This window comes from Loxodonta africana, chromosome 15 (genome assembly GCF_030014295.1).
Source record: "Loxodonta africana isolate mLoxAfr1 chromosome 15, mLoxAfr1.hap2, whole genome shotgun sequence".
Taxonomy (NCBI): Eukaryota; Metazoa; Chordata; class Mammalia; order Proboscidea; family Elephantidae; genus Loxodonta; species Loxodonta africana.
The window spans coordinates 48,931,029-48,945,097 of record NC_087356.1 but is presented as its reverse complement, the minus strand read 5'-3'; the positions used below and the strand labels follow the sequence as shown (position 1 = coordinate 48,945,097).

Genomic DNA, 14,069 nt, shown 5'->3' with positions numbered 1-14,069 from the left:
GTGAAAGCAACAAGATAGAGTGACTCATCATGTTTGAGGGATATTAAATAAGATTAACAGTCAATTTAGCATCAGAAACCATGGAGGCCAGAGAACAGTGGGATGACATTTAAAGTTCTGAAAGAATAAAACTGTCAACCAAGAATTCTATATCCTGGAAAACTACCTCTCAACAATGAAGAAAAAATTAAGACTTTCCCAGGTAAACAAAAGCTGAAGGAGCTGATCACTAGTAGACCTAGTAATCACAAGAAATGCCAAAGGGAGTCCTTCAAGCTAAATTAAAAGGACACTAGACAACAACATGAAATCACAAAAAGAACTCCAGTAACTTTACTGTTGTTCAGATATAGGTGCCAAACTGGAAAACAAAACGAGTTCCCCTCCCCCCCCAAAAATATATGTATGTATCTATTTGGAAATTTAACACACAACTAAATAACTCAGAGTTCTAAGAAGAAAGTAAACACAAAAAAAAATTAGAAAATGCTTTCACCTGAATGATAATGAAAAAAAATTAAAATTTTTGGAATGCAGGTGAAGCAATACTTAGACGGAAATCTATAGCATTAAATACTTAACATTTAAAACAAATAAAGTTATGTGAGTACAAAGATCTATGCATACACCTTAAGAACCCAGAATAAGAACAAATTAAACTCAAAGTAAAAAGGAAGGAAATAATGGAAATTCAGACCAGAAGTCACTGAAATAAAAAATGAACAAACAACACAGTATAATCAATAGTATCAAAAGTGGATTCTTTGAAACAATCAATAAAATCAATATACTTTTATCTAGAGTGATTAGAAGAAAGAAAACATAAATTACCAACATTAGGCATGATAATTACATTATAGACCCTACGGATATTAGAAGACTGTCTATTAAAAAAATTGAATTCTTAAACAAAAATCTTCCTACAAAGGAACTCTAAGCCTACATGGCTTCATTAGTGAATTCTATCAGACATTTAAACAAGAAAGAATACCAATACTTCGCAAACTCTTCCAAAAAACAGATGAGGAGGGAACACTTTCCATCTCATTCTATGAGACCTGTATTACCCTCATACCCAAACCAGACAAAGACATCGCAAGAAAAGAACAGCTCTTATGAATATCCTTATATATATACACACATACATACATTCCTTATGAAAATAAATGTAAAAAGCCCCAACAACATATAAGCAAACTGAATGCAGCAAAATATGACAAATCCCATGACCAAGTGCGATTTATCCTAGGAACAGAAGACTGGTTTAATATATGAAAACCAATCAATGTTATACACTATATTAGTGGGATAAAGAACAAAAACTGCATGGTCATCATATAAATGCAGAAAAAGTAAATGACAAAATCCAACATCTTTTCATGTTAAAACACTCAACAAACGAGGAACGGTACTTCTTCAACCCAATAAAAGCCATACTTAAAACACCTACACTAACATTAAACTTAAAAGCAAATGACTTCACCATCAGCAGATGAATGGATAAACAAACTATAGTACATATACACAATGCAATACCACGCAATGATAAAGAACAATGATGAATCCCTGAAGCATCTCACAACATGGACTCATCTGGAGGGCGTTATGTTGAGTGAAATAAGTCAATTACAAAAGGACATGTATTGTATGAGACTGCTATAATAAAAACTCATAAAAAGGTTTACACGCAAAAATAAACAGTCTTTGATGGTTACCAGGGAGGGGAAGGGTGGGGATAGAAAAACCCCCAAACAGATAATAAATAAGTGGTAACTTTGGTGAATGGTAAGACAGTACACAATACTGGGGAAGCCAGCACAACTCGTCCAAGGCAAGGTCAGGGAAGCTCTACAGACACATCTAAACTCCCTAAGAGACCAAATGCTGGGCTCAGGGATATGGGGGGCATGGTCTTGGGGAGCATCTAGCTCAATTGGCATAACATAGTTTAAAAAGAAACTGTTCTACATTCTACTTTGGTGAGTAGCATCTGGGGTGTTAAAAGCTTGTGAGTGGCCATTTACGATACTCCACTGGTCGCACCTTGTCTGGAGCAAGGGAGAATGAAGAAAACCAAAGGCACAAGGGAAAGAATAATTCAAATGACTAATGGACCACAAGTACTATAGCCTCCACCAGACAAAGTCCAGCACAACTAGATGGTGCCAGGCTACCACCACCGACTGCTTTGACAGGGACCACAATAGAGGGTGTACCAGACAGAGCTGGAGAAAAACACAGAACAAAATTCTAACTTGTAAAAAAAAAAAAAGACCAAACAACTGGTGTGACAGAGACTAGGTAAACCCAGAGGGTATAGCCCCTGGACACCTTAGCTCAGTAATGAAGTCACTCCTGAGGTTTGTCCTTCAGCCAAATATCAGACAGGCCCATAAAACAACACAGACTAAATGGGCATACCAGCCAGGGGCAAGGATGAGAAGGCAGGAGATAGGAAAGCTGGTAAGTGGGAACCCAAGATCAAAAAGGGGCGAGTGTTGATGTGTCACAGGGTTGGCAACCAACGTCATAAAATAATATGTGCACTAGCTGTTTAATAAGAAGCTAGTTTATTTGGTAAACAATTATCTAAAGTATAATAAAAAAAAAAAACAAAAGACTAAATGCTTTCCCCCTAAGATCAGAAACAAGACAAGAATGTTCACTCTTGTCTTATCATTGCTTAAGAGATATATAGGAAGAAAGACTACCATATTTTTACGCAAATAAAGTGCACATGCTACCTTTTTTTGCCAACTGTGCCCTCTCCCTGCGAGGTATTTTCTTAAGTGTGCTTGCTAGTATTTTTACACATTGCTGTAAAAAAAATTTAGCATAGCATGGTTATGAAAACACCTTGTGGGAGGAGGGCACAGCTGGCAAAAAAACACAGAATGCACATGTTATTTACATAAAAATATGGTATCTTTTTACTAATTCCCAGATCATACGGAATAAATCCTTAACGTTTATTACAAAAGCAAGTTAACTAATCCTGTGATTTTTCTTTCTTTACAAATTATGGGTTCTTCCTCTATGTTCCACCCTCTCTTTCCTTGGATTTGAGATATGGAGGAGAATGGACTTCTTGATCGCTCACAGGTGGAACAGCCACCTAAGTGCTCTGAGAATAAAAGAGTAAGAACAGTATTTACAAATAGCCTTTCCTGTGCTTTCCATCATCAAGTATTACTAGCTAATGTCATGTTTCTCAATTACGATAGTTTTAAACCTATTTTTCAACCCCTATATAGGAGAGATATGACACAATGACTTCCCATAGCAGTTATTCTAGACCTGAATAGGGAATCAGGAGAATAGAGGGTCATGTCAGAATTTCGCACTGGAGTTCCAGGTTGGTGGACAGGGTGGGGGTGGAGCTCTTGTAGCTTAGAAACATCCTCTCTCCAGTCTTACGCCGCTCACATTATTTCTATGACATTATAGGCACAGCTTAGTATCAGACACACAGCAGAATATTTTTAAAAAATCATATTTAAAGAAGAAACGAGAAAGGAATTTTCTAACACCTACAAAATACCCAGTATTTCATATACTTACTCTCATTAATCCTCAGAACAAAACAAAGGGATGGGTTATCACTGCCCCACTTTATTAGTAAGGAAAAAAAGTATAAGAGTTAAAAACAATGTGAAAAAAAAAAATGACTAAAGATTTGTCCTATTGTATCAAGTATACATACCTGGTACTTCTAGTAGCAGAAAATAAAGCCCAGCAGCATGAAGGCCATATTCTCGATACTCTACACTGGTGTTTTTCTTATGCACTGTTTGAACAAAGTGATACAATAATGCCACCAGTGCATTGTGAGAAATATTGTTCTCATTGAAGAAGATCCAAAGGTTCTAGGGGGAGGAAGAGGGATAAAGCATAGAACCCAATAATTAGGGAAATGGAAAAATCCCCTATTATTTGATTTTTTTTTTTAATGCCTTACAAAAAGAGGAACAGACTAGTCTGACTTCTAATGATAAAAATTTGCCATCTTTAAAAGGACCAAAACAAAAAATTACATTTAAAATTTTATTATTCAAATTACAAAGATAAATAAATATACAAGATATTCGAATAGACCAAACTCCAAAAAAATTAGGTAAATTTTAAGGATACAAACTTCTGAAATTATTAAAGGTTGACAATTATACTTATTATACTAAAACCTTCGAGCCACCCTATACTAGTTATTAAAGGAGCCCTAGTGGCACAATGATTAAGTACACATATGATGGTTAAGGATGAGTATCAACTGAGCTGGGGCACGAATTTCAGTGGTTTGACAGTTATGTAATGATGTAGTTTGGCAGTTATGTAATGATGTGATCATCCTCCATTTTGTGATCTGATGTATCCACCCCCTATTTCTGATATGATGTGAGCAGCCAATTAGTTGACAAAGGAGCTTCTTTACTGGGGGCTGGTTTGCATTCAGTATATACACAGATGTTCTGGCAAAGTTCGCTCTGTAACCTGCATCTGACTCATAATCCTCTGACCTCTGGTTCTTGGGATGTGAGCAAGCAGCCTGCTGCCTGACCTGCCAGATTTGGGTTCATCAGCCCCTGCGACCACACAAGTCAGGAGAAGCCTCCAGCCTGATACCTGACCCACAGATTTGAGACTTGCTAGCATCTACTACTGAGCTGTGGTAAACTTCCAACACTTCCTTGAGATAAATTTCTATATATATACTATTTATATATATTTATATACACACATTTCACTGGATTTGCTCTTCTAGAGAACCCAGCCTAAGACAACACACAACAAATTCATTATTACTCAGTCAAATCACCCTTCCATCTATGTTAAATGTACCCGAAGGCCATTTTTCTAATTACTGAGACATGTCTTGGCTGCTAATCAAAAGGTTGATGGTTTGAAGATGCCTACTGACTCCGCAGCAGAAAGACCTGCTGATCTGCTCCCGTAAAGATTAAAGCCTAGAAAACCCTATGGGACAGTTTTACTCTGTTACATGGGATAGCTTTGAGTCAAAATCAATTGATGGCACCCAACAACAACAGATTGTGGCAATGGGAATAGGAAAGAAAACACCAAAAAGACTTCAGAAGTAGCCTAGGAGTGAAAGAAAATAAACCTTAGAATAGAGACAATTATATTAATTTTATCACTGTTTTATGCTTTCTCCTAATAAACACATGTAGAGGAAATGGGCTATTTCCATAAACTGAACATGGCTACAATGAAATATTATTTATCTTTTCCAGACCCACCCAGTGCCCTCAAGACTTCCGACTCATAGCAACCCAATAGGATGGAGTAGAACTGCCCCATAGAGTTTCCAAAGGAGTGCCTGGTGGATTCAAACTGCCGACCCTTTGGTTAGCAGCCGTAGCACTTAACCACTACGCCACGAGGGTTTCCATTTACCCTTCAGTACGTTTCACTTGTTTTTTCGGGTCTTCGTTGTAAGAGGACTTAACGGAAGCGTCTGTCTGTTCCGCCATCTTGGTCCCGCTCTTTTTTTTTTTTTTAATCCTTCAGTACCTTAAAAAACAAAACAAAAAAAAGAGCAGGACAAAGATGGCGGAACAGACAGATGCTTCTGGTGAGTCCTCTTACAATGAAGACCCGAAAAAACAAGTGAAACGAGTATATTTATGACAAGCTAGGAGCCCTAAACATCGAAGGCAAAGTGAGAAAACAAACCAAGTGGCAGGGGGAGGAAGAGACGGTTTAGAAGCAGAGTGGAGTTACTGGACCTGAATCACCAGGAGCCCTCAGGCACCATTCCTGGAATGGCTGTGGCAGGCTGGTACAAGCGCCTGGCCTTAATTTCCTCAGGGAAAGGCAGCTAGCCACACAGCCTACTCACACCTGCAGAACCAGGGAAGAATGGCTCTCTTGGCAAAAGTTAAGTACTTGCATGTATTTTACCATACCCCCCCCCACCCCCAAGCTGGCTACAGCAGCTGTTGATTTCCCTGAGCCTGAGATAGGCCCTGTTGAGCACCTAGAGCCATCCTCCCAGCCTTAGAGAAGGAATAAATTCACAATTCGGGGAAAAGATAACTTGCCAGCTCCACTAACCAGGGGGAGCTCAGGACAGAAGCGGCTCCTGTCCAGGCATAAACGGTCTGTGGACTTAGAGTACCTCTCCCCGCTGCATGGACCTGTGCGGGCCTACTTCAGGAGAATGGGCCCTTGTTGGCAGACTACAACTGTTTCAGCTCTGCAGTGGAGAGGTGGGTATCTGATGTTTGACACCACTTTGCCTATTAATCAGAGTCCTCACCTACTCACATCAGGGCATAATGGCTCCACTCAGGTCACCCAACCACCACGACAGGGGTCCAAAGATAACTGGTACCCCCAGTCCTTACAACCAAAAATACTGGGTGCCCGTGGTTCGCTTACAGAACCTGACCACCTGTATACTCTAGGGAACAGGGACACACTTTCCTCAGAGACACCTGGGGGACGATTCTCAGCCCCTTGCATTGTTCAGAGTGTGACTCCCCGCTACAACCAGATACTGGTACCTACACCAATCACCCCTGCCCCTCTAAGACTGAAGGACAGAGCCTTTACCACACACTTGATGGTCAGCAACCTGGACACCTGAGCTGAATTCATACCAGAAAAGTGAATGGATATCTAGACTGATATACCTGACAACAGCTCTAGCCATCTGGGACAGGATGTCAGTGCTCCAAAGGTGAAAATGATCAAGCTAGCTCACTCAAGCAACCCAACTGGGTATATCAACACAAAACAAAGCAAGAAGCTACGATACAGTAAGCAAACATAAAATAAACTAACATGATAACTTATAGATAGCTCGGAGACAACAGTCAATATCAAGTCACATAAATAAACAGACCATGATCGCCTCAACAAGCTCCCAAAACAAAGAATCAAGGGATCTTCTAGATGAAAGTGCCTTCCTGGAACTACCACATGCAGAATACAAAATATTAATATACAGAACCCTTCAAGACATCAGGAACGAAAATCAGGCAGTACACAGAACAAGCCAAGGAACACACAGATAAAGCAATTGAAGAAATTAGAAAAGTTATTCAGGAACATAATGAAAAATTTGAGAAACTGCAAGAATCCATAGACAGGCAGCAATCAGAAATTCAGAATATTAACAATCAAATTACAGAAATAGACAACTCCATAGAAAGTCAGAGGAGCAGAACTCAGCAAGTGAAAGGCAGAATTTGTAAACGTGAAGATAAGGCACTTGGAACCAATATATTTGAAGAAAAATCAGATAAAAGAATTAAAAAACATAAAGAAACCTTAAGAATCATGTGGGACCCTATCAAGGGAAATAACCTACGAGTGACTGGTGTAACAGAACAGGGACGGATAACAGAAAAATACAGAGAGAATTGTTGAAGATTTGTTGGAAGAAAATTTCCCTGCTTTCATAAAAGATGAGAAGATATCTATCCAAGATGCTCATCGCACTCCACATAAGGTAGGCTTTAAAAGAAAGTCACCAAGACATATTACAATCAAACTTCCCAAAAGCAAAAATAAAGATAGAATTTTAAGAGCAGCTAGGGATAAACAAAAAGTCACCTACAAAGGAGAGTCAATAAGACAAAGCTTGGAGTACTCAGCAGAAACCATGCAAACAAGAAGGCAATGGCGTAACTTACATAAAGCATTGATGGAAAAAAATTGCCAGCCAAGAATAATATATACAGCAAAGCTGTCTCTCAAATATGAAGGTGAAATTAGGGCATTTCCAGATAAACAGAAGTTTAGGGAATTCATAAAAACCAAACCAAAACTGCAAGAAATGTTAAAGGGAGTTCTTTGGTTAGAAAATCAATAATAAAAGGTATCAACCAAAGACTAGAACACTGAACAGAACAATGAGATGTCAATCCAGACAGGGAAATCACAAAAATAAATGATAAAAAAACCTCTCAAAACAGGGAAACAGCGATATTATTATGTAAAAGAAGACAACATTAAAACAATAAAGAGCGACTAAGAAATTTAGTCATAGATCTTCCATATGGAGGAGAAGATAAGACTGTACAAAGAAATAAAATTAGGTTTCAATTTAGAAAAACAGGGGTACATATTAAGGTAACCACAAAGGAGACAAACTATCGTACACATCAAAATAAAACACAAGAAAAAAATTGAGACTCAGCAGAAACAAAACCAACAACAACAAATTTGAGGAAAAGACAATATATAAAGATAAACTACTCAGCATATAAAATTAAGTGGGAAAAAGAAACTGTCAACAACACACAAAAAAAGACACCAAAATGATAGCACTAAATTCATACCTATCCATAATTACGCTGAATGTAAATGGACTAAAGGCACCAATAAAGAGACAGAGAGTGGCAGAATGGATTAAAAAACACTACCTGTCTATATGCTGCCTATAAGAGACACACAGACTTAGAGACACAAACAAACTCAAAAGAAGGAAAAAAAAATATATCAAGCAAACAACAATCAAAAAAGAGCAGGAGTGGCAATATTAATTTCTGACAAAAGACTAAAGTTAAATCCATCATAAAGCATTAGGAAGGCCACTATATGATGATCAAAGGGACAATATACCAAGAAGATATACCCATATTAAATATTTATGCACCCAATGACAGGGCTGCAAGATACATAAAACAAACTGAACCAGCATTGAAAAGTGAGATAGACAGCTCCACAATAATAGCAGGAGACTTCAACACACCATTTTGGGTGAAGAACAACACATCCAGAAAGAAGCTCAATAAAGACACAGAAGATCTAAATGCCACAATCAACCAACTTGACCTCATAGACATATGCAGAACACTCCACCCAACAGCAACCAAGTATACTTTCTTTTCTAGTGCACAAGGAACATTCTCTAGTATAGACCACACATTAGGTCATAAAGCAAGCCTTAGCAGCATCAAAAACACTGAAATATTAAAAAGCATCTTCTCTGAGCACAAGGCCATAAAAGTGGAAATCGGTAACAGAGAAAGCAGGGAAAAGAAATCAACTACTTGGAAACTGAACATTACCCTGCTCAAAAAAGACTGGATTATAGAAGACATTAAGGATGGAATTAAGAAATTCACAGAATCCAATGAGAATGAAAACACTTCCTCTCAGAACCTTTGGGACACAGCGAAAGCAGTGCTCAGAGGTCAATTTATATCAATAAATGCACACATCCAAAAAGAAGAAACGGCCCAAATCAAAGAATTATCCCTACAACTTGAACAAATAGAGAGAAACCCTCAGGCAGGAGAAAAAAACAAACAATAAAAATTACAGCTGAACTAAATGAAATAGAAAACAGAAAAACAATGGAAAGAATTAACAAGACCAAAAGCTGGTTCTTTGAAAAAAATCCACTAAATTGATAAACCACTGGCCAAACCAACAACAACAAAAAAAAAAAAAACAGGAGAGGATGCAAATAACCCGAATAAGAAATGAAACGGGCGATATTACAACAGACCCAACTGAAATTAAAAGAATCATATCAGATTACCATGAAAAATTATACTCTAACAAATTTCAAAATCTAGAATGAATTCCTAAAAACACAATACCTATCTAAATTAACACAAACAGAGGTAGAATAATTAAATAGACCCATAACAAAAGAAGAGATTGAAAAGGTAATCAAAAAACTCCCAACAAAAAAAAGCCCTGGCCTGGATGGCTTCACTGCAGAGTTTTACCAAAGTTTCAGAGAGGAGTTAACACCACTACTGCTAAAGGTATTTCGGAGCACAGGAAAGGACAGAATACTCCCAAACTCATTCTATGAAGCCAGCATATCCCTGTTACCAAAACCAGGTAAAGACACCACAAAAAAAACAAAATTACATACTTATATCCCTCATGAACTTAGATGCAAAAATCCTCAACAAAATTCTAGCCAATAGAATTCAACAACATATCAAAAAAATAATTCACCATGACCAAGTGGGATTCACACCAGGTATGCAGAGATGGTTCAACATTAGAAAAACAATTAATGCAATCCATCACATAAATAAAACAAAAGACAAGAATCACATGATTTTATCAATTGATGCAGAAAAGGCATTTAACAAAGTTCAACACCCATTCATCACAAAAACTCTCAGCAAAATAGGAATAGAAGAAAATTCCTCAACATAATAAAGGGCATTTATACAAAGCCAGTATACCATCCTAAATGGAGAGAGCCTGAAAGCATTCCCCTTGAGATCGGGAACCAGACAAGGATGCTCTTTATCACTGCTCTTTTTCAACACTGTACTGGAGGTTCTAGCCAAAGCAATTAGGCTACATAAAGAAATAAAGGGTATCCAGATTGGCAAGGAAGAAGTCAAAGTATCTCTATTTGCAGACGACATGATCTTATACACAGAAAACCCTAAGGGATCCTCCAGAAAAATACTGAAACTAATAGAAGAGTTCAGCAGAGTATTGGGATACAAGATAAACATACAAAAACCAGTTGGATTCCTCTACACCAAGAAAAAAGAACATCAAAGAGGAAATCACCAAATCAATACCATTTACAGTAGCCCGCAAGAAGATAAAATACTTAGGAATAAATCTTACCAGAGATGTAAAAGACTTATACAAAGAAAACTACAAAACGCTTCTGCAAGAAACCAAAATAGACCTACATAAGTGGAAAAACATACCTTGCTCATGGATAGAAGACTTAACATTATAAAAATGTCTATTCAACCTAAAGCGACCTATAGATTTAATGCAATTCCAACCCAAATTCTAAGAACATTTTTTAATGAGATGGATAAACAAATCACCAGCTTCATGTGGAAGGGAAAGAGGCCCAGGATAAGTAAAGCATTACTGAAAAAGAACAAAGTGGGAGGCCTCACTCCACCTGATTTTAGAACCTGTTATACAGCCACAGTAGTCAAAAGAGCCTGGGTACTAGTACAACAACAGATACATAGACCAATGGAACAGAATTGAGAATCCAGACATAAATCCAAACACATATGGGGAGTTGATATTTGACAAAGGCCCCAAAAACAGTTCAATGGGGAAAAGACGTCTTTTTAACAAATGGTGCTGGCATAACTGGATACCCATCTGCAGAAAAATGAAACAAGACCCACACCTCACTCCATGCACATAAACAAGCTCAAAATGTATCAAAGGCCTAAATATAAAATCCAAAACGATAAAGATCATGGAAGAAAAAATAGGGACAACATTAGAAGCCCTAATACATGGCATAAACAGTATACAAGACATTACTAACAACGCAGAAGAAAAACTAGGTAACTGTGAGCTGCTAAAAATCAAACACCTATGCTCATCCAAAGACTTCACCAAAAGAGTAAAAAGATTACCCTACACACTGGGAGAAAGTTTTTAGCTATGACATTTCTGATCAGCACCTGATCTCTACGATATACATGATACTGCAAAAACTCAACTACAAAAAGACAAATAACCCAATTAAAAAATGGACGAAAGATATGAACAAGCACTTCACTAAAGATGACATTCAGGTAGCTAACAGATACATGAGGAAATGCTCACGATCATTAGCTATTGGAGAAATGCAAATCAAAACTACAATGAGATTTCATCTCACTCCAACAAGGCTGGCATTAATCCAAAAAACACAAAAGAATAAATGTTGGAGAGGCTGTGGAGAGATTGGAACACTTTTACACTGCTGGTCGGAATGTAAACTGGTACAACCACTTTGGAAATCGATTTGGCGCTTCCTTAAAAAGCTAGAAATAGAACTACCATACGATCCAGGAATCCCACTCCTTGGAATATGTCCTAAAGAAATAAGAGCCTCTACATGAACAGATAGATGCACACCCATGTTCACTGCAGCACTGTTTACAATAGCAAAAAGATGGAAGTAACCAAGGTGCCCAACGATGGATGAACGGATAAATTATGGTATATTCACGCAATGGAATGCTACCCATCGATAAAGAACAGGGATGAACCTGGGAAACATTTCATAACATGGGGAAATCTGGAAGACATTATGCTAAGCGAAATTAGTTGCAAAATGAAAAATATTGTATAAGACCACAATTATAAGAACTTGACAAATAGTTTAAACAGAGAAGAAGATATTCTTTGATGGTTATGAGAGGGGGAGGGAGGGAGGGAGAGGGGTATTCACTAATTAAAAAAAAAATTAGTAGATAAGAACTACTTTAGGTGAAGGGAAAGACAGCACACAATACAGGCGAGTTCAGCACAACTGGGCTAAACGAAAAGCAAAGAAGTTTCCTGAATAAATTAAATGCTTCAAAGGCCAGCAGAGTAGGGGCAAGGGTTTGGGGACCATGGTTTCAGGGGACATCTAAGTCAACTGGCATAATAAAATCTATTAAGAAAACATTCTGGATCCCTCTTTGGAGAGTGGCATCTGGGGTCTTAAACGCTAGCAAGCGGCCATCTAAGATGCATCAATTGGTCTCAACCCACCTGGATCAAAGGAGAAAGAAGAACACCAAGGACACAAGGTAATTACGAGCCCAAGAGATAGAAAAGGCCACGTAAACCAGAGACTACAGCAGCCTGAGACCAGAAGAACTAGATGGTGCCCGGCTACAACCAATGACTACCCTGACAGGGAACACAAGAGAGAATTCCTAAGGAAGCGGGAGAGCAGTGGGATGCAGTCCCCAAATTCTCATACAAAGACCAGACTTAATGGTCTGAGACTAGAAGGACCCTGGTGGTCATAGCCCCCAGACCTTCTATTGGCCCAGGGCAGGAACCATTCCCAAAGCCAACTCTTCAGACAGGGATTGGACTGGACAATGGGTTGGAGAGGGATGCTGGTGAGGAGTAGACTTCTTGGATCAGGTGGACACTTGAGACTATGTGGGCATCTCCTGCCTGGAGGGGAGGTGAGAGGGTAGAGGGGGTTAGAAGCTGGCGAAATGTACATAAAAAGAGAGTAGAAGGAGGGAGCGAGCTGTCTCATTAGGGGGAGAGCAATTGCGAGTATGTAGCAAGGTATACATAAGTTTTTGTGTGAGAGACTGACTTGATTTGTAAACTTTCACTTAAAGCACAATAAAAACTTAACAAAAAAACAATGATACATAAAAATTAGAGGTCATAAGGAAACTCAATTAGAAACCAAAGTTTTAAAAAGCATGTAAAATAGAGGAATATTTTTAACTATTAAAAAAAATGAGGGCAAAATTTAGGCATTTCATGATAAACAAAATCTGAGAAAGTTCATCACCACTAGACCTAAATATAACTGTGGATTTTTCTATTTCTCTTCTCAATTTTGTCAGTTTTAGCTCAAGGCATTTTGAAAGTCAGCTAGGTACAAACTTATCTATGAACATGTCTTCTGATGAACTGACCCTTTCAGTATTATGTCCTTTGTCTGGTTATATTCCTTGTCCTGTATTCTATTTTGTCTGATCTTGTCCATCGACACAGAGAAGGCATTTGACAAATTCAACCTTCTTTCATGATTGAAACACTGAACAAAGTAGGAATAGAAGGGCAGTTCCTCAATATCATAAAGGGCATTTATGAAAAACCTAAAGCTAACATTGTACTCAATGAAGACAGACCAACAGCTTTCCCCTTAACATCAAAAAAAGACAAAGATGTCCACTCTCACCACTGCTATTCAACATTATACTGGAAATTCTAGTCAAAGCAATTAAGCAAGAAAAAGAAACAAAAGGTATCCAAATTGGGAAGGAAGAAGTCAAATTATTCGTTTATACAGATGACATAATTGACATAATCTTGACATAATTCTATACATAGAAAACTTCAAAGAATCCACAAGAAGGTTACTACACCTAATAAATGAATTCAGTAAAGTGGCAAGGTATAAGGTCAACACAAAAAAATCAGCAGGATTTCTATATATCAGCAATGAGAATTCTGAAAAGGAAATCAAGGAAACAATTCCATTTACAATACCACCTGAAAGAATAAAATTGCCAAGAATAAATTTAACCAGAGAAGTGAAGACTTGTACACCGAAGCTATTAAAACATTACAGAAAGGAACTGGAGAAGACCTAAATAAATAGAAGGACATTCCATGTCCATGGA

The 14,069-nt window shown here is 37.9% G+C and overlaps 1 protein-coding gene across 4 annotated transcripts in view; it reads right to left on the bottom strand.

Annotated features, from left to right (window-relative positions):
- Positions 1-14,069, bottom strand: part of NCAPD3 (non-SMC condensin II complex subunit D3) — a 147,928-nt gene that overhangs the window by 116,112 nt on the left and 17,747 nt on the right. For 3 of the 4 annotated variants that reach the window (XM_023557041.2, XM_023557042.2, XM_003417405.4), the window contains exon 3: positions 3,704-3,866. The exons of the other annotated variant lie outside the window; for it this stretch is intronic. In XM_023557041.2, coding sequence (XP_023412809.2) covers positions 3,704-3,866 — 163 coding nt within the window. The remainder of the gene's footprint in view (positions 1-3,703; positions 3,867-14,069) is intronic. 4 annotated transcript variants of the gene reach the window in all.